The sequence below is a fragment of the Dermatophagoides farinae genome, chromosome 7 (genome assembly GCF_024713945.1).
Source record: "Dermatophagoides farinae isolate YC_2012a chromosome 7, ASM2471394v1, whole genome shotgun sequence".
Taxonomy (NCBI): Eukaryota; Metazoa; Arthropoda; class Arachnida; order Sarcoptiformes; family Pyroglyphidae; genus Dermatophagoides; species Dermatophagoides farinae.
The window spans coordinates 843287-864102 of NC_134683.1; the positions used below are offsets into that span (position 1 = coordinate 843287).

Sequence of the window (20816 nt, forward strand, 5' to 3'; positions counted from 1 at the left end):
AAAAACAACAACTTTTGAGGACAATTTTTTTTTAAATTCTGGCTCGCCAACAAACAAACATTCGAATCGAACGGCAAAAATTCTTTTTGGGCGCTATTCCTTCCGAAAACAACAACATGAACATCCATTGCCCATTCATTGTGAATATTCATGCAAAAAAAATGAAAAAATGTTACCATCATCAGAAGCAAACAACAACAAAAATTAATGAAATGGTGAATTACATGAACCAGGAAATTATTACCATCATCATCTATAATTCAGCCGACTGAAAATAAAATAACCGAATCGAATGTTGAATGTTGTGATATGTACCGAGAACAAACAAAACGAGAAAAAAGTAAAGAGAGAATATGAATGAATGAATGAATGAAATTTCAAACATTCATTTCGATCCAAAATAAAAATAAAAATACCGCAAATATATGTGATCATCATCATCATCATCATCACCATTTCATTCATGAATGACAGTGATATTCAAATGTTTCTTTCCGCCGTTTTTCATATTGAGAAAAATGAAAATTTTTTTTTTTTTGCTACTGTTGTTGCCCGTTATTGATCCATACTCGGCACCCGATAATTCAACCATTCAATATAGTTGGCCACTCATTATGATTGTTCAAATAAATCATTGAGATTGTATGTAATATATATGCAAATATAGAGATACTTTGCATTCTCTTTTCCGATGTCTCTGTGTGATGTGTGTGTTTGTTTTTTGTAATGTTTGTTTGTCCATATATAATTCATTTCTGGTGATTGTTTTTTTTTCTCTTTCTTTCTCTCTGTAGTTGGTAATCATTCGGCATCGAAAATATAAAACTGAATTGATTGATTGGATTGAGCCAGCCAGCCAACAATGAATGTGGTGATTTTTTTTTTTTTGATCTTGTTGTCGTTCTAATTCATTGATTCTGTGTTTGTTTGTTTTTTTTTGTCTGATGGCGACGTGTTCGATTTTTTTTTCTCGAACCAAGAAAAAAAATATATAGAATTTTTTTCTGTATGCACACACACACACACACAAGATGATGATGATGATAAAAAAAACCCTATATGTATGTGTGTGTGTTGTTCATCTTTGGCTTGGTTCGGTTTTTTGTTGTTTGAGAAAAACTCACAAACTTCGCTTTCAAATTCATTTATAGATGGTTTATCGATTATAGATTACACAATTACAACAGGTAATTTGTATACAACAACGTGTAACAAAAAAAAATTCAATTTTTATTCATGTTAATCATGTAAAAATGTATATAATACAATCAAAATGTGATTGATCGATTTATCGATCATCAAAAGTGTATGAATTATTGATTATTATTTTACAGACATCATTAGAAAAAAAGAAAGCGAAAAAAAATTCTACTTTTTTTTTGGTTTTCTATTCCATTGGTTGATCTTGTGATGATGATGATGATTGATAATATAATCGTGGTTCAATCTGATGATTATCTGTTTCCAATATGACAACACCATAATCATCATTATCATTATCATCATCAAACATTTGATCATCATCATTTTCCAATGGTTCTTCAATACGAATATCATCATTTTGTTTTAAATCATCATCATCATTGTCATCGTCATTGCTATCAATTTCTTGACGATTATGATTTGATACTATCAAATTCGTTAAATCATTTGATTGCCAAACAACTAATGCTTTAGACATTTTATCCTTTTCCGCTTGTATTAATTTATCCATTATGGATGATGATGATGATTGTTGTTGTTGTTGATTAGCGAATGCATCACGTAATTCTGGTGATAATTCCAATATTTGTACATCATCATTGTTATTATAATTTTCAATGTTATTATTTGCATCAATTTCTTCAATATGAACACTATGATTATTATTATTATTATTATTGCTATTTTGATTTTGATTATTAATATCAAATTGATGATGATCAGCATCTTCTACAATATAATTTTCACCTTCACGTATATGCATACGATCAAATATTTCCAATACTTTATCTTCACCAATATATTTTTTTATTGGTCGATTATTATCAAAATCATAATTGGATTCATCTTCATAATCAGACATTAGATGGCTAAAATGTCTTTTATTATTCTTATTAAAGCTGAAATTCTGATGAATATCGATTGATTGTTGTTGGTTAATCATATTCAATTGTTGTTGTTGTTGTTGTTGCGGTATCTGTGGTGATTGTTGCGTGTTTGTTGATGGCTGTGTCATAATACCAAATGAAAATCTATCATTCATAATCCATTGTTGACAATTATTGAGCTGATTTGACCATGGCATCACTGAAGGTATCTGTTGAGACCATGATTGTTGTTGTTGCTGTGTTAATATCGATGAATTGACCGTAGGAAGATTATTATTGTTTATGATAAATGGCAATGTTGTTGATGATGATGGTGGCGGTGGTGTCGGTGATGATAATGGTAATTGAAATGAAGATGAAGATGGATAATTATAAAATTGTTGCTGCTGTTGAAAAGGATTCATCATCGTCATCGTTGATGATGTTGATAAATTCGGTACGGCAAATATATTTGTCATTGTTGTTGTTGTTGTTGTTGGAATTCTGATTGGAAAAAAAATATTAATCTTAAAAATTCATACACACGATGAAAAAAGATGAATTTCAAGTGCAAAACTTACTTTTTATTCTTATCGAATAAATTATTCGACATGAAGATTAACAAATCATATGAAGGCACAAAAAGGAATTGATTTGAATAATATAAAGTTTTTTTTATAATCAAAAAATTGTGGAGAAATCTTCAAACAAAAAAAAATCATCGAATTGAAAACAACTTGCGAGCCAAAATGAGTCTTGTGATTATCATCATCATCATGATTCATATAAACAACATTTGAAAAAAAAATCATCACAGAAGCTCCACCTATTCGAGAAAAATCACAACATTCGATATTTCGGGAATTTTCTCGAAATCATCATCATCATCTTCGATCGATGAGAGAAAGAATTCTGGTTTCCTTTTTTTTCCTTCTCATTTTTTCGTTTTTTTTGTTCAATTTTTTTTCCGAATCAAACATGATAATTTCAAGTTTGTTTTCAAAAAAATTTTTTATTTTGTGGCCAGTATTATCAATTATAAACAATGGGATATTCCAACCAAACATCGGGTTCATCAATTTGTCATCACAAAGTTTACACACATGCACAGGCATCACGATTTTGATTTTTTTTTGCCATTCGCTTTGGTAAGTATTATTTCAATGATGATGATATGATCCTCTATGCTACACTACATATATATTGTGCCGTTTTCTGCTCTATATAGAATAGAATGATATATCCAGACACCATGGATACAACCAGAAAACCGAGATGGATATAGATCTATTCTATATTTATATATAGAATTGTAGCTAGGTTGTGTGTGTGTGTATAGAGGTGTGGCTGGTGCGCTACCCGATTCGTGAGCAATGTAGCATTTCCACTATTTTATTATGTATGTGTGTGTATGAGCAATGAACAGAAAAAAAATCTGGATCATCATTCTGGAATGATGAACAAATGTGTATGAGAAGTTGAGAGGGGAAAGGAAGTCAAGTGAAAAAAAAGAAGAAGAAAAAAAAAGAATAACCTCATTTCGAAAAATCCATTCTTGTGTAAATTGTTTGGAATCGTGTTTGTTTTTTTTTTTTGTTTGTGTGTTTGTGTGCGACCTTTGCCATTTGATTACTGTTTTTGAGTGGAAAAAATTATTGTTGTTCAAGTTATCATCAAGTAAATAACTGTGCAAGAACAGAACGAAAATGGATAAAGAAACATTGAGAAAACAGATTGAAAATATGCGATATCAAGCAATGATGGAACGATGGCCATTGTCAAAATCGATTCAAGCGTATGTGTTATTATCATTATTTCTTGATTATGATTTTTTGATTTTAATTTCATTTTGTTTTTTATCATTTTACATGAAAAGTCTTCGTGAATATATCGAAGAGAATGAACCACAGGATCCGTTGATTCATACACCGGATAAAAAGAATAATCCATGGGCTGAAAAAGGCAAATGTACAATTTTCTAGTCAAATTTTTTCTCAAAAAAAAAACTTTTATCATCATTCATCCATTCATCATATTGCAAAAAAAATATCACCGCCAACATTATTCTAATGAATTGGATTCGACAACAACAACAAACAAACGAATCGTTTCAGGATAACCATCAACCATACCCGTATTTTGTCATTTAATCATCATCATCATAATCATCACTTGTCATTATCTTTTTTTTTTGATGAGCAGCTTTATCTTTTTCTCTTACCATCATCATCATCAGCACGACCACAGCAAACACCACACACAAATCTATCTTACAAATGATTATTATTCAAATTATTCATCATTATAATAATGGTATTATATAAATTACATATTATAAATTCTGCCGTAAATGAAAAATCCTCATCATCATAACCCAAATACAATTTCAATTTCAATTTCAATTTTTTTTTTGGTGTGGTTGTTCCGGTGTGGTGCAATCTTTTTTTTTCTATCATTTACCGCAACACATACAAAGACAAGACATTGTAGCCATTAGCCATGTCCTTTTCCATTTTCCGTTTACGTTATAAATACGGGAAAAAAAAATTTCAATTTCATAATGAAACGTATTGACACACACACACACACACACACACACATGTACACGCACACACAAACGTTCGATTTTCATTTTTTTAGTTTTAAAAAATATCAAGCTTTTTTACAGCTTGATATTCAACACAATCCACCTATTATAATCCATTATTATTGATGGACAACAAACAAACAAACAAACAAACATTTGAAACTGACCGCGCCGACACCATCCCTCAGCGATTTTTTTGTTTTGTTTTGTTTTGATTCACATGAAACATCGGAAAAACAACCACAGAAAAAAATTTATAAAATTTTCAACCAAAAACCAATTAATTAATTAATTAATTAACAAATTCACACAATATGTATTTGAAATGAATAAATAAATAAATAAATAAACAAATTGTCAACAATTTTTTTTGCCAATTAATCAGTAGCTGTAGTGGTATCCGATGGTTCATTACGACAAATAATCGATATTCGACGATCACGTTTTATTTGTCGTCCTTTGAATAATGAATTTTCATCATCAAGAATTTCATGTGCATAAAGATAACGTGAATCGCCACTAAAACAAAACAAAACAAAAAACATTCCAATTTTAATTCATGAATGATGATGATGGTGGTTAATGGTGAATGACTTACGTCATAATATATAATGATCGACGATTAAGTAAAATATCGACATAAATATCACGATTCGATTCAAGACGCATACGCATTACTGAATCTGAAAGTAATGATATTCCGGCTATTGTGTCACCACAAAACTATAGAGATAGAGAGAGAGATAGAAAAAAAACATTAAAATTAATCAGTGATTTAATACAAAAACAAAATATTTACCCGAACACTATCGACATGTGGTTTGATGAAACCATTGGCTTTAATCTCCAGTATATGTACGAATTTAATGTGATTAGCATTATCACTGAATGCAAGTTGTCGAATACGATCAATAATTTTTACATTTTCTTGTTGCCATCGTAAATGTTCGGTTTCACGATAATTTTGTATAGCATCATCCCAATGTGTTTGTTCATAACGTATTCGTCGTGTTTTGAATACATTTTCCACTTCATTTATTAATGATTGTTCTTCATGTGGATCAATAAAATCCGGTACGATAAACATTGAGTTTTGAATTTGTTTTAAATTTTCGCCATATTTTGAATCAAAATAATCATCATGAACTTTTAATTTGAAATGTTGTTTATCTGGTTGAATGGATTCAGTATGAAATAATAGTGTTAATGATGATGATGATGGTGGCTGGAATCGGAATTTATTTTTTATCACATTAATAATCATCAAACGTTGTCCTAAATGGAACATTTTCATTTTCATTTTTTTTTTTTTTTTTTTTTTTGAATGAATTCGAATCTAAATTCAGCTGATCATTTCATTCCATTGTCTGATTTTGACCACCAGATGGTGTGGTTATAAAAAATGTTTGAATTTTTTTTTTTAATTTTCAACAAAGAAAAAATGATAACGGCATTAGTAACAAGCAAAAAAAAAATGTATGGCACAAGTGCAAAAAAAGAATCGAAAATATGGCTAACAATCAGATTGAAATTCAAATGTTTGATCAATGACATTTGACGATGAAGATGATGATGATGATGTTGATGACATCGATGATCTCACTCTGCCGCCAATCGGTCTAAGTTGTTTACGTAATTCTTCCAATGATATTGGATTATTCGATGATTGTGACGAAGCAAATGAAGATGAACGATATGGTAATTTATTGATTATATGACTATCACAATAATTTTGACTATGACAATAATTGATTGATGATGATGATGATGATGATTGTTTTTCTTTACGAACATCACGAACATCATGGCGAAGCATTCGAAATGCAAGATCATCATTGATTAGATGTGGTGATGATTCTCTTGTACGATATCGTTGTTTACGTGATTCTGTTTGATCAAGTTCAACGTTCGAATATCCAGTTGTTTGTAAACCCATTGTGATCGGTGTATTTGGTATACCAAATGGTAATGGTGGCACTACTGGTGAACGTGATGCTGTTGATTGTTTTAAACGACGATTCAATAGATCATCCTGTATGAGATCAGGATTTTTTTGTAATAATTTTCCCGTAATATATTCGTTATCATAATCATTATCATCATGATGATGATGATGAATGGCAGTTGTATTGTCCGAATTGTGTGAATCATTAAGCCAATCTTCATAATTATCAAGAAACATATAACAAATTGAATCAGATTGTTTTTGTTGTTGTTGTTGCTGCTGTTGAGATCTATTATGATGATTTTGAGATTTTCCAGATTTTTCTGGCCACAATGGTAATGCTTTTTGTTGACGATTTTTATCATAACGACGATAGGCAACATCATCCTTTATAATGTTTGGCATTGCAGAACGACGAACCGGAATTGTTTTGGTTTTTGTTGCAGGCCTATTGGACAAAATATGAAAGTGTGAATTTAAAATTCTTTATTCACTAGAATCATCAAACCTTTTCATCACAGATGATGATTGATCCAGATGATAAACATGTTGTCGTTGTTGTTGATATGGCCGATTATTTTGACGATATGATTGTTGAAATTTTGCAGGTAAATCACGACGTTCGGCACGATCCAATAATTCATCATCATCATTTAGATTTAATTGATTGAAAAGATTTTCAAAATCATCCAACGGATGTTTTGGTTGTTGATGACGATATTTTAATTGATTTTTTTCAACAAACATTCGTAGTTCATCCGATGCAGCCGTTGGATTAGCAGTACGTATTGTTGTTGATTGTGTACGTCTTCGTTCGATTAATTGCCAATGAATTTTTTTCTTCACTACCGGTTGTTTATCATTATCATCGGACATTTTTTTTTGTTCATTTAATAAATATTGATATTATCATTGGCCATTCGAGCATAATGCAATTAATAATTTTTTTTCTGCTACAAATAGTCAAATTTTCGTTGACTAGAATCATTTGAGAGAGAGAGAGAAAAAAAAGCCGGATTTTCAGTTGTCACATACGATGATCTGATCACGAAACCGCATACTCTGTGTGTGTGTCAACAACAAAAACACACTGAGAGATATTGAGGAACACTTGTTGCTTGTGTCGAAATTTTTTTTTTTTTTTTTTGATGATTGACAAGAACTATTAATAGGTGGAAAATGAAAAAAAAACATAAACAAATATGGCAAAAATGTAGTCGATGATGATGAAGAGGTGGAAAAAAAAGGAGAGCAGACACGGATGTTTGCGTTACACATACATATACAGTTTTTTTGATGACGATGATGAGAAACCAAAAAAATTATAATGTATTCATTTCAATGACATGTCCTGTGTGTGTGTGTGTGGTAAAATGTTGATCAGGCCAGGTTGTATTTCGAATTACAACAAACACCAAAACTTGGACACAGGTATTGATATTGGTTGGTTGTATCAATAAGAAATTTTTTTTTTTGCATCAAGTACACATACATACACACACACACATTGACATCGAAAGATGAAAATTTTGTTGCTGCTTCTGCTTGCGATGATGATGATGTTGATGTTGATGACCATGAAATGTCCAAATATTCAAACTAACAAATGATGATGATGATGAGATTTAGCCGAAGGTGATTTTTTTGTTGTTGCTGTGTTTATGTCATCACTGGATCCGTATTTGATTTTGATGATGATGATTATAATGTAATCTTTTTTTGAATGGATGCTAAAAACGATGAATAGCAAAATGGATTATTAATTGATGATTGAATTTAAAATTTTAAATGATGATGAGTTTATCATTAAAATTTTAAAATTTCTTACTTTAAATTTCAAAATGGCAATGTTTAATTTTTTTTTCACTAGATACAAACCGATTGGCCATTGCTTCAAATGTGTCTGAATGTAATGAAATGGACTAGTTTTTTTTCGATTTTTGCTGTTTGTATTCAATGTGTTGTATGTCATATACACACACAATCATGATTGGCCACAATTTTTACAGGTGCAATGATGATATTATCATCATTTGTTATTTTAGTTTGTCGACCATCAATAAATGATATTCACCGTTTGAAGGAAAATTGAAGCCAACGAAACAAAACAAAACAAAAAAACAACATCAAACGGCAGATGTATAGACAAGTAGACAAGAAATTTTTCCAATCACAGAAATTGTTACAAAGTTCATTATTTCCAATACTTGAATGTTGTGGTTGTATAAGTTGTATGGCCGTTTGTTTTGATGATGATGAGGAGAAAAAAAACACGCGGCACAATCGATTCGAGAGAAACAAAAAAAAAAAAGAAAATTTATAATAATTTGATGAAATTGAACAACAAATTTCGACTTTGAATTACAGATATAATTGAATTAATTGATGGATGGATTTGTTTGTCGATCGATCGATCGATCAATCAATCAATTGATTGGTTTTATCATGTTTTTTATTCATGACATGAAATTTTTTTTTGTCGATGTCAAACATTGTGAATGTTAGTAAATATATAATTAGAACAAATTCGAATGATGATCAAATGATGATGATGATGATTGACAACATCGATACTATCGATGTATTTATATATGATGATGATGATAATAATTTTATGCGAAACATTCGATTCGATCGAATTTCACAACTCTTTCCAATTTCTTTGTGATTTTGAAAATCAATCATTATAATAAATGATAATCAATTTTTTTCCCATTTATTCAAAAATATGATGATATCGACATGAATGTTTTGCCGTTGTTGTTGTATACGTACATCATTATCATGGATTAAATTATCTTTGATAGTCATGTGAAATCATTTATTGGCTACACTAATTGTGAATGAGAAAAAAAATAATGTCAACCATTCAATTGGGATTCAATTTCATTCCATTATCATGATCATATCATCAATTTATTCGATATATTCGATTATAAATCTCCAATAACCACAAGGTCAGAATTGTTGTTGTTGAAAACTTTTTTTTCTGTTAATTTGTTTTTGGTTTTGCTGTTTTTTTTCTTTGTATTTCAAAACAAACAATGTTCATGTTGATCCAAGATTATTATTGGTAAAAACAAGAAAATTCTGATGAAAAAAATTTTTTTTTTTTTAAATCAAAAATACGCGTGCGTGTTCTCTTTCATTCGAATATCGCGGTATTATTACTCTTTTTTTTTCGTTCTCATTTTCAAAGACAATTTTTATCCGTCGATAATCGTCGATTTTATATGTAAGAATTATCAATACATGTCACACAGACACACACACAGCATCAAATCCATTTTGTTTCATTTTTATATTCAAGTTATGACGAAAAAAATGAAAACAAACAAATGATTTTCGATGTGTGTGTGTAAAACAAAAATTTAGACAAAAAAACAACGAACGTGAATTTTTGTTTCATCATTCAAACGGTTTGTTTATCTACTACAACTGTACTACAGCTGCAGCAGTATTGCTGTTCCATGATGAAATCCTCAAAGACACGCCTTTAGATTATCACATCAAGTGAATAGTGATATTGATCCAAAAACAAAAAAACAAAAGACAACCGTCAAAATACCGTACATGTGTGATTGACATATAACCGACATTGTGCATGTGTGTGTCTGTGATCCAAAATGTAATTTTTTTTATTTTAGAATAGATCTTAAATGTTGAAAAACATCTTTTTCCCGATTGCCCAGGTAATTCAGACATATACCTGTGTGTGGGTATATTATACCTGCATTTATATATAGATTGTAAATGATAATGATAGTTTGAAATTTTTGATCATTAACGTCCGTTTTGTGTTTATATGTTTTTCGGGTTGTTGTTGTTGTTGTTGTTTGTTATTGTGGTGGTGGTGATGGTGGTGGTGGTTGCACCAATTGATCATCATCATCATCATCATCATTGAGCGCGTGAGCAATAATAATTCTTTTCTCACTTGTTTTTCATTCTATCTATCTACTTAATATATTGTCTGTCTGTTTGTGTGTGTGTGTGTGTGTTTGTTGATCTTGTTTTGGTGCGGTATATTATCATCACCGTGGATTGAAATTATCTCGTATTTTATTTGACAAAATTACCCACATAAACACACACACACACACAAACATCAATTTGGTATCGTTGTTTTTTTTTTGATTATCACATGATCCATAAAAAGCATCTAATTAAACTATGATGATGATGATGATCATGGCATTAAATATCATTATTAAACAACAATATCATCGCTGGATCATTCGATAATTTGAATGAGTTTGCAACTGTGTCTGTGTGTGTGTTTATTCCATTGTGTCTTGTGTGCGAGCATTCTGGTTACCAAAAAAAAAAAAAATACCAAAAGAGAAAAAAGGTAAATTGGAATTTTGTTCATTTTAACGAATTTTCATTATTGTTTTTTTCTCCATTTTTTGGTTTGCATAGAATTTCCACCATCTAAGAATAACTAAGATTTCAGTGGTTATATTAATCATAAACAACACAAGATGAAAAATTGTAATCACCATCATCAGCTGATTTAAATACAAAAAATGGATGATAATAATAGCGAAATGAAATCAAATATTATGAATCGTATTCAAACGATTAATAATCAATTAATGAACAAATCAAATCATCAACAATCAAAGAATTATGAAAATAATATCCAGAATCGACGTTGGAGCTATGCCAATACAAATGTTAATCGAACAATAGGACAACAAAAATCTTCATGCCAAATTGTTGAATCATTGAATGAATCAAAAGTGAATATGGCAACAATCAATTCGGATTCATTGAATAATGATAATGGTAGTTGTAATCAAGAAATTTCAACTAAAGTGAAGAATGAAGAAATTTCATCATCATCATCATCGTCGTCGTCGTCGTCATCGTCGTCGTTATCATTGAAGGATGGTGAAAATTGCAACGATAATTATCGTGTAGATGGTGGTGAAACAATTAATAATAAAAATATATTACCATCTAACAATGACGAGACAACTGATTCATCATCACCAGCATTTTATACAATAACAAAACCAATGATGATGATGACAAATTTTTCATTCGATCAATCAACAACCGTTACGACAACGACAAATACAAATCTCAAACCAATACTGAAACGTAAAGATTCATTGGATAAATTGATGGGTGGTATATCGAAAAATCATCATCAGGATCCGAATTTACCACCACCGATATTGAAAAAACGTGATAGTTTATGTTCAACATTGAATACGGATTCCACCGGTGGAAATATTGATTTATCATCATCATCATCATCATCTCCATCAGGTTCGAATATTAATCCAAACAATGGTAAGTGATATAAATATCTATTAATACATTCAACATTACTGATTTTTTTTCTCACAAAATAAATAGGTATGGCAGCATTGTCTTTACAACAACCACCACCTTCTATATTGAAAAATCGTCATCAACAACAGCCAAGAGGTTCATATTCTTTTGATGAAACATTGAACAATCACCGTACTGATGGAATTAGATCACCATCAGATGATTCGCAATATCATCATCAACAACAACAACCGTATCAATTGAAACCAATTTTAAAGAAAAAATCCTGGAGTACTGAAAGTGGTACTGATCATTTTGGTCATTCAACGATTGGATCAAATTCTACGAATGAATATCAAGTGAAAGGAATATTGAAATCAACATCGATTGATCGTTCACCACCACAACAATCATCATTATCATCATCACCAACTGGTGGTTCATCATTGTTAACAACAATAAAAATGATTTCATCAAAAATTGATGATCATGATCCAGAAACAACAACAGTGTCTTATTTATATTCTAATTCACATGTAACAACAAGTGCGCAATCTACAACCACCATTACTACATTATCATCAAATACAACAGCCGGACTAAAAAGTATCCTTAAACCATCATCAACAACGAATCGACAACGGAATCGTTTACGTTCAACATCATTATCACCAACAGCATCAACGGATTCATTATCATTATTATCATCAAATACTGATGAATCAGAGGAATCATCATCATCATCTATTATTAGAAATAATAATCGTAAAAGTGCATTTCGTAAACGTACCTCATTGGATGGTAATTCAGTTGTAAACATTATTCGTGGTACTAGTGGTGGTGATGATGATGATGGTTATTCAACAACAACAACAATAAAACCGTTATTTCGATTATTCAATAAAAATAAATTCAATGAAATATCTGTGATCAATAATAATCAATCAACAATACAATCATGTTCATCTGGGGCAGCAGCGACAATTATTAAACCAATTTTAAAATCAAATAATTGCCAACAACAACATCAATGTTCAACTACAATAACAGCATCGAATGAATCAGATAATGATAATGAATCTGCTCAATCATCATCATTTTTAAATTCGAATGATAATGATGATGATAATAGTATGTCATCATCATCATCCTCATCATCATCATCTTCATCATCATCATCATTGGCAGCAACAAGTTTGATGGAAACATTACCACCACCAGATAATAAAAACGACGATGATGATGATGATGAACAATCATCATCATCATCACCATCATCATTATCAGCTATGAGGTAAATTTTCAAACCATGATAATCCAAATTTATAAAAAATTGGATTCATCACCAAACAATTATTTCCACTCAACATCTTTATTCTATCCACTTTCATTCAAACCAATAATGTTTTCTTAATTCCAAAACGAAAATTTCTTCAAATACTCATCATCATTTTTCCTTTTTGTTTCGATTTCACAATCATTCAATCAATTTGAAATTCAATTTATGGATGCCTTTTTTTCTCTGTCATTATTTTCATTTTTTTTCAAATGTAATGCAAAAAAAAACCACTGCTTTCTAAATTCTGTTTTTCTTAATTTTTCAATTTTTAATGAATGAATGAAAATCTATCCTTTATATATGCTTTATACTCTGTGTGTATGTGTGTGTGTGTCTTGATTTGATTTGATTTTTTTTTCGTTTGTTTGTTTTCATTCAAACTGTTGAGCTTTCAAAAAACACAAAAACACAAACACAAGAATATTCTCTGTCTTTCATCATACTTTTATTCTTTTCTTTTCTTTGATTCTTACAATTCTTGATTGTATGTGAATATATTCCGGGGGTCAATCAATACAAAAACTTTTTTCTCTTTTCTTTTTTTCTTATGACTTTTAAAAAAAAAAAAAATTTGATTAAATATGACTTGTTTTTTTTCCAAAAATTCTGTTACTTTTTCTCTTTCTCTTTCTCATCAAAATTTATCACTTGACAATATAAACATACACACACACACACACACACACACACACACACACGGTGGTTACAATTGACATCACAACAACAACAACAAAAAATTTTTTTGACGACATTAATGGTGGATCCAATTTTTCCATCATTGCGATAGATCATTATTTTGATATTTTCCATTGAATCATTTGAGATTTTTTTGTCGTTGTTGTTGTTGTTGTTCATATTCAAAATCTTTGTATATTTGAATCTAGTTCACATCATTATATTCTATGAACATCATGAATTATTACATTTGACGAATAAGTGTCAGTTTTTGTTTGTCAAAATCAAAAAAAATTTTTTTTTTGTTCATTTTTCTCTGTTTCTCTCATTATTTTATTCAACAATTGTCCTTTTTTTTCGCCAGTTTCGCCAGTTGTTTAATTCAAAATCGAATGCAATGAGAATAGTTTATCATCATCATCATCATTATTTATGATGATGGTGGTGGTTTGTTTGCTTGCTTGCTTGCTTGATGTGGATAGTAGGAGCAATAATCCACTAGTGACTAGTCTATCAAAAATGGATGAATATTTCGATTTCTGTATCATCATCATCATCATCATTATCATGAGCCATTTTGAATGTATATGATTTGTGTGTGTGTGTGTGTGTACAGCTGTTGATTTTCGTTATTTTTTTTCATTTTTTTTTTTTTTTTTGATTTCAAATTTTGTGAAAAAAAATTTAAATTCATTTCCTATCATTGTGTGTGTGAGTTGAGATTATCGAAATCGGCTCCATTGTTTTTTTTTTAATTCTGGCTGTTTATTGATTGATTGATGTGATGTGATGACATTTTTTTTGTTATGTAGATTATGACCGAGTGAGAGATGCAACAAATTTTTTTTTTTAAAACACGATATCTCATCAATCAATCAATCATCGCTGTTTTTTTTTTGTTGCTTATAGTTATTGGTGTGTTTGTCAACCAGAGAACAAAAAAAAAAAACAAAAAAAAAATCCATAAATTTATTTTCTGGTTCCATTTGTTTTTCTCATTATAGACATCATAAGGTTTTCTTTCCACTGATTAATCACTGTATATTTGTGTGTGTGTGTGTGTGGTTGATATATATGCAAAAGAAAAACATTTTTTTTTCCATTCAAACATAGAACAACAACGATTACGACGACTACGACGACGACGACAACGGATTGTTGTCATTTCCTGCTTGTAAAATTTCAACTATATGGAGATTTGAAAAACCATCATCATTATCATTATCATCATTGAATGTGTGGAAGTTCAAAGCACTTGTTGCTGCTGCTGATGTTGTTGTGTGTGTGTGTGTGACACTTTTTTTTTGGCACTTTCAATTCAATTCGCTTGTAGACACACACACACACACACACACACATGAAAAACAAATTCTTTTCCTATATTCATTTTTCCTTCCTTTTTCATTTTCTTTTTTTTTATTCTTTTACTGCTACTTTTTCTAATTTTTTTTTATGAATTCTTGGCTTTTAAAATCATCATATCATCATCTTTTTTTTGTTGTTGTTTTTTTTATATTTGAAAAACAAATCCTTTCACATTGATTTTGTGTGTGTGTGATCTGTTTTTAGAATAATGTCGACATTGCCAACAACGATGATGATGACGACGACAACAACATCATCATCATTGGATACGGTTATTGCATCACGCGTTCAAGCATCACCATCATCATCAGCTAATAGAATAAATAATAGAAACAATAATGAAAAAATGGTTCGTAAAGTTCGTCCAAAGAGTTGTTTTGTGATAGGTGTGGCCGATGATTATAATGATGATGATGATGGTTGTGGTGGTGGTGGTGGTGGTGGTGGTGGCAATAATTTTGTTGCTGATGGTAGTAATACCACAATTAGTATTAGTGAACGTTTAGCAAAATTAAAACAGAATGGTGAAAATGGATGGCGACAACGAATTGTTCATCGTGATCATCGACAATCAACAACGACAACGACAAAGTCAATGTTGACGGCAACAAATAGTTTAAGATTGGATAATAATAATACAAACGAATCAAAGATTGCTAATCGTTTATCAGCATTGATGGATTCACAATCACAATGGCGTTCACGAGTGCCGGAAAAGGATGCACAAAAATTTACGGTTGCATCGAAATTATCCAACAACAGCAACAATACAACACCGACGACTAATGATGATAAAGGAATGGATAAAGTTGTATTACGTGAAACACCAAAACGTCATGGTCTACGTGGATCAACATTAAGTGAACGAAAACTTGGTGCCATTAGTTCGAAATTGAACACAGTATTGGGTAAAGATAAAAATCCATTCTCTGGCCCATCACCATTACGATCACCGAAACCGATGGAAAAAACCAAATCCAATGATGATGATGGTGATGATAAAAATGATCAACCAACCACCACCACCAGAACAACAATGTGAACGATCCATTATTATAACGAAAAAGACAACCAAACCAGAATCGATTACCATTCTAAAACCAGATGATGAAGAAAGTTTTGGTTCATTCTATGGTTTCAATGCAAATACTATGGATGAATTATTGAAACCATCATCATCATCATCATCAACAACAACATTACAATCATCATCATCAGATAATGAACAGTCACATAGTTTATCAACACTAGATACTACTACAACATCGTCGATAAAATTGTAAGTAAAAATTTTACAAATACATTACCATTGAATAGAACCAGCATTGCATATTATTATTATTATTTGTTTCATTTTCCTTTCCTTTTCACTTGTTGTTGTTGTTTAGATTTAGTAATCATAATGATGAAATATCCTGTTGATTTAATATTTTAACAGCATGATGACAATTTTCAGGCTTAGATTTGTTGATGTTTGTTCTGTTCTGTATTTTCATTATCTTTCTGTATCTATTCTATTTTTCTATTTATATTATAAATATCTAGACTTACGGAAAGAAAATTATCACGTATACAGGCGCCTAAACAACGCCGAAAAACAACGGCAAAAAATCCGGCAAAATTACTTGCACATACATCGATTACGGTCGATTCATATGTCAACAGATGAATGTGAAATGTGTGTGTGTGTGTGTGCGTGCGCGTGTGTCCGTCCATGTGAATCGAATGATTCAAATTAGAAAATCTTTGTTTATGTTGTTGTTGTTGTTTTTGTTTTTCAAAATTTCATTTCCTGTTAATTTGATTTCTATTCTATTTATCTATCTGAAAAAAATAATACTTGAAATAATACAACTTTTTTTTGTCAATTTTTTTCTGGTTTTGTTTTGTTTTGTTTTGATATCTAAATTTTTTTTTCTCTCTCTCTCTCCATATAAATAGACTATCGGAGAGTAAAAAAACACGTGTTCAAGCACCAAAACGAAGGCGGCAAGCAAAGGAAAAAAATCCATTAGCACGAACATTGATTGCTATTGATTCATATCAAACATCATCCAACAACAATGATATACCAACATCAAATGAAACTAATCATATGGATGATGTAAAGATTTCATCGACAATGATCTCATCATCATCATCATCATCAACACCGCAAACACCAAGTACTCCGACAACAACAACGACGATAACGAAAGATGATTCAAAATTTGCATTATCAGCATTGGCCGGTTTGGCTAGTGTTGAAGATTTTAAATCCGTTGCAAATAAACTTCGTAGTAATAATGCTGTTGTACGTAATGATTCATGGCGTACAATGGATTTAAAAAATTCATTACAATCAAAAATGTTGATACAAATAAAAGGCCGTAGAAAAGCTCAAACACGTTTAATTGAACCACGATGGCAATCATTGAATCAAATGGATAGTTTTATTCTCGTTACAAAGGATAAAATTATTGCCTATATTGGCCGATACTCAAACATTATTGAACGTACTAAATGTATGGAAATTGCCGATTTAATTCGTAAACGTAAAGATCTTTGTTTTCGTTCATCATCCAATGGTGTTGTACGATTGTTGGATTGTCAAAATGATATTACAACAAATCTATCGATGAATAATGCGTTACTTATGGAAAAATTATTACCACTACTACAGGAATTGAATTTTATCCAAGAAAATGATTTTGATGAATTTGAAAAATCCATTTGCTCACCAATAATGGATATGGATCTGGATGAAGATGATGAATTTTATGAAGAATTTATTAATCATAGTAATCTTGTATATCAAGTTTTGTATGATGAAAAATCCGATTCAGATAAAGCTGAATTATTACCATTGGAAAATAATTGTGGCCGTCAACCACGACATGCTATACTGCAGCCAGATAAAGCATTAGTATTTGATTTTGGTAGCGAAATGTATGTTTGGCTGGGTAAAACCGTATCCAATGCCATACGTAAAAAAGCTGTTGAAGCAGCCAAAGATTTATGGTATCAAGGTTATGATTATACTGAATTTGATTGTTGTCCATTGGGCAATGGCAACAATACGACAATAATCAAATCTGATCGACGTCCAGATTGGACATGGTTCATACGTGTCAATCAAAATATGGAACCTATTTTATTCAAAGATAAATTCTTCAATTGGCCAGCATTTACATTGACACGTGCAGAAAAGAAATATCAGCCACGAAAATCATCGTTTTCGGCGATAACAACAACAACATCGACCATTGAACCAAAGAAACATAAATGTTGTAAAAAAGATCTTTCAGCTGAATTGAATCTATTTCCAGTGGATGTTGATGCCGATATGATTCATAATGTACCAAAAGAACATGAACTTATATTGGAATGTATATCATTAGGACGTGGTGCTGGTGACACTATTCGCGATGAAGATGGTTTGCCAGTAAAAGTCCTTACATTGGATGTTCAATGTTTTTTCATCGATGAATATGGTGATCGTATTGAATTGAATGAAATGGATAGAAATTTTTTATGTAGTTCAGAATCTTATTACATCAGATGGAAATATCGTCTTGCACGTATAAGTAGATGTTTGAAAACTGGTGGTGAATCTCGTTATTCTGTCGAACAACATGGTGGCCGTGATCGTGTCTGTTATTTTGTTTGGCAAGGTAAAGATGCTCGTAATACACAACGTGGTATAACGGCATTGAATGCAATCGAAAAACTTCGTGTTGAAGGTGCCTCACAAACCTATGTTGAACATGGACACGAAGATCCGATATTTTTACGAATATTTCAAGGTTCATTGGTCATACAGAGTGGTAAACGACGACGACAAAATCATCCAATGAACGAATTTAGCAATCGATATCGAATGTTCATGTTACAGGATACATTACCTGAAGAACAATTTATGATTGAATTAGAATGTAGTTTTAAAAATCTTCGTAGCCGCATTTCATACCTGTTCGTGAATCCGGGCCATTCATCAAAAGTTTATTTATGGCATGGATGTAAAACCACCGGCGCAAAACGTCAAGAAATACGTACATTTTTTCATAAAAATATACTTAAAAATCGATCTCAAGAATTTGGATTTCCAGTCAACGATCCAATCACGGTGTATCAGCTGATTGATTTGGATGAAGCTCATGAAAGTCGAGAATTTATGAACATTTTTCAACAACAAAATCAACAACAGATTAGATCACCAGATTCAACGTTGACACGGCGACAATCTAAATCGAATTTACATCGTGATGTTTATTTTTCACTAATCGATGATCAACGTTCATATTGTTTTACACCACGTTTATTTCATTTTCAAACATCATCGGATCGAATATTTGAAGCAACGGAAATAACCACATCATATTATTCATCACCGAAATCATCATCATCGTCGTCGATGATCATCGTTAATTATCCATTTGTACAGGATGATATTTATGAACGAGCCAAAACAAAGCCAACATTTTTTCTTTTCGATGCTGAATATGAAGTTTATCTTTGGGAATCGAAATATCCATTTTTTATTAGCTCTAATCATGCCACTTTGGTCAAAGATGACCAACAACAACAACAACAACAGCAACAGAAACGAAAAAAATCAATTGATGATGATGATGATGATGGAAAAAAACAAATGCCAAAAATGATTGATATTGAAGAAGAAATTCAATCAGAATGTAATATGACTACGGGTTTTGCTACACAACTTTGGCTTGCCGAACGTAAATGTGCATTGGAAACTACACTTGCATATTGTCATGGTATTTTTATATCAACATTTGAATGAAATTTTTAAATTTTTTTTTTTAAATTTTTTTTTGCATCTCAACTTTAGCAAAAAATTCTGCCGAACCACCAAAATCATATGTAATATCAGCCGGTCTGGAACCGGATTCATTTTGTGGCCTATTTCCAACATGGACCTATTATGATAATGTTGCCAAATTACATATTCAGGTTTGTGGTGATTTTTTTTGTTGTCAAAAAAAAAAAATTTTAATTTGAAAATATATACACACACACACAGGATGGACGAAAACCAGGCGAACAGATACTTGTGCAAGAAGTTCTTTCACAAATGGAAGATATCAATCAATCCACATATGGCTACGAAGAATTAAAACGACGTCCATTACCTGAAGGTATCAATATTCTTTGTTTGGAATCCTATTTGGATGATGAAGAATTTGAGGTAATAATTTTTTATTATTCTTGATTTTCCCCCATGTTGAATCTAATTTTATTATTATTATTATTAATATACTCACACATGCAGAAAGTATTCGCCATGAATCGTGAAGAATTTTGTTCATTACCAACATGGAAACAGAAATTAATCAAACAGGACAAGGAATTATTTTAATTGCGATTTAATTGATTTGAATTGAAACATTTTTTTTAAACATATGCTTTTACGATTTTTGAATGTGATTTTTTTTTTGGTGGCTCATGTCCACACTTTTTTTATTTATTGTATTTTTATAATGATTTGATTTTACAAGAAAAAAAAAATGAAATAAAAAAAAATTTTTTTCGAATTCAAAAAAAAAACAA

The 20816-nt window shown here is 30.8% G+C and overlaps 5 protein-coding genes across 7 annotated transcripts; 2 read left to right on the forward strand and 3 right to left on the reverse strand.

The window, feature by feature from the left end:
- Positions 1-1191: 1191 nt before the first annotated feature.
- On the reverse strand, positions 1192-3164 carry LOC124496563 (uncharacterized). The gene is made up of 2 exons (XM_075733132.1): positions 2651-3164; positions 1192-2573 (listed from the first exon to the last, which is right to left on the reverse strand). Exons 1-2 carry the CDS (start codon positions 2680-2682, stop codon positions 1388-1390), a joined length of 1218 nt encoding a protein of 405 aa, XP_075589247.1. The 5' UTR covers positions 2683-3164; the 3' UTR covers positions 1192-1387.
- Positions 3165-3470: 306 nt separating this feature from the next.
- Ggamma30A (guanine nucleotide-binding protein subunit gamma-e) lies at positions 3471-5020 on the forward strand. Its single transcript, XM_075733134.1, has 2 exons — positions 3471-3864; positions 3946-5020. The coding sequence occupies exons 1-2, from the start codon at positions 3776-3778 to the stop codon at positions 4049-4051; spliced, it is 195 nt and encodes a 64-aa protein (XP_075589249.1). The 5' UTR covers positions 3471-3775; the 3' UTR covers positions 4052-5020.
- LOC124496564 (alpha-ketoglutarate-dependent dioxygenase alkB homolog 7, mitochondrial) lies at positions 4945-6007 on the reverse strand. The gene is made up of 3 exons (XM_047060095.2): positions 5456-6007; positions 5255-5379; positions 4945-5175 (listed from the first exon to the last, which is right to left on the reverse strand). The coding sequence occupies exons 1-3, from the start codon at positions 5954-5956 to the stop codon at positions 5034-5036; spliced, it is 768 nt and encodes a 255-aa protein (XP_046916051.2). The 5' UTR covers positions 5957-6007; the 3' UTR covers positions 4945-5033.
- Positions 6008-6027: 20 nt separating this feature from the next.
- LOC124497347 (uncharacterized) lies at positions 6028-12743 on the reverse strand. Of its 3 annotated transcripts, none has more exons than XM_075733131.1 (3): positions 12678-12743; positions 7110-8331; positions 6028-7049 (listed from the first exon to the last, which is right to left on the reverse strand). In XM_075733131.1, the coding sequence occupies exons 2-3, from the start codon at positions 7475-7477 to the stop codon at positions 6170-6172; spliced, it is 1248 nt and encodes a 415-aa protein (XP_075589246.1). In that variant the 5' UTR covers positions 7478-8331; positions 12678-12743; the 3' UTR covers positions 6028-6169. The 3 variants fall into 3 exon arrangements, with proteins under 3 accessions (XP_075589246.1, XP_075589245.1, XP_046916968.2); XM_075733130.1 differs by lacking the exon at positions 12678-12743 and adding an exon at positions 8480-9100; XM_047061012.2 differs by lacking the exon at positions 12678-12743 and adding an exon at positions 8430-9100.
- LOC124496539 (supervillin-like) lies at positions 9824-20813 on the forward strand. The gene is made up of 9 exons (XM_075733128.1): positions 9824-10952; positions 11024-11905; positions 11972-13181; positions 15471-16258; positions 16296-16545; positions 17208-20023; positions 20098-20219; positions 20290-20454; positions 20539-20813. Exons 2-9 carry the CDS (start codon positions 11131-11133, stop codon positions 20623-20625), a joined length of 6213 nt encoding a protein of 2070 aa, XP_075589243.1. The 5' UTR covers positions 9824-10952; positions 11024-11130; the 3' UTR covers positions 20626-20813.
- The last annotated feature ends 3 nt before the right edge of the window (positions 20814-20816 follow it).

What these genes read in the sequence shown, in the direction of transcription:
- LOC124496564 (XM_047060095.2), bottom strand. Translation starts at nt 5,956, where the DNA reads ATGAAAATGAAAATGTTCCATTTAGGACAACGTTTGATGATTATTAAT. An exon ending in CACATGTCGATAGTGTTCGG is followed by an intron (nt 5,380 to 5,455) that starts GTAAATATTTTG and finishes CTATCTCTATAG; the next exon opens with TTTTGTGGTGACACAATAGC. An exon ending in CGATCATTATATATTATGAC is followed by an intron (nt 5,176 to 5,254) that starts GTAAGTCATTCA and finishes GTTTTGTTTTAG; the next exon opens with TGGCGATTCACGTTATCTTT.
- LOC124496563 (XM_075733132.1), bottom strand. Translation starts at nt 2,682, where the DNA reads ATGTCGAATAATTTATTCGATAAGAATAAAAA. An exon ending in TTATTCGATAAGAATAAAAA is followed by an intron (nt 2,574 to 2,650) that starts GTAAGTTTTGCA and finishes TTTTCCAATCAG; the next exon opens with AATTCCAACAACAACAACAA.
- LOC124497347 (XM_075733131.1), bottom strand. Translation starts at nt 7,477, where the DNA reads ATGTCCGATGATAATGATAAACAACCGGTAGTGAAGAAAAAAATTCAT. An exon ending in TCATCATCTGTGATGAAAAG is followed by an intron (nt 7,050 to 7,109) that starts GTTTGATGATTC and finishes TTTGTCCAATAG; the next exon opens with GCCTGCAACAAAAACCAAAA.
- Ggamma30A (XM_075733134.1), top strand. Translation starts at nt 3,776, where the DNA reads ATGGATAAAGAAACATTGAGAAAACAGATTGAAAATATGCGATATCAA. An exon ending in TTGTCAAAATCGATTCAAGC is followed by an intron (nt 3,865 to 3,945) that starts GTATGTGTTATT and finishes TTACATGAAAAG; the next exon opens with TCTTCGTGAATATATCGAAG.
- LOC124496539 (XM_075733128.1), top strand. Translation starts at nt 11,131, where the DNA reads ATGGATGATAATAATAGCGAAATGAAATCAAATATTATGAATCGTATT. An exon ending in TTGCCAAATTACATATTCAG is followed by an intron (nt 20,220 to 20,289) that starts GTTTGTGGTGAT and finishes ACACACACACAG; the next exon opens with GATGGACGAAAACCAGGCGA. An exon ending in TGGATGATGAAGAATTTGAG is followed by an intron (nt 20,455 to 20,538) that starts GTAATAATTTTT and finishes TCACACATGCAG; the next exon opens with AAAGTATTCGCCATGAATCG.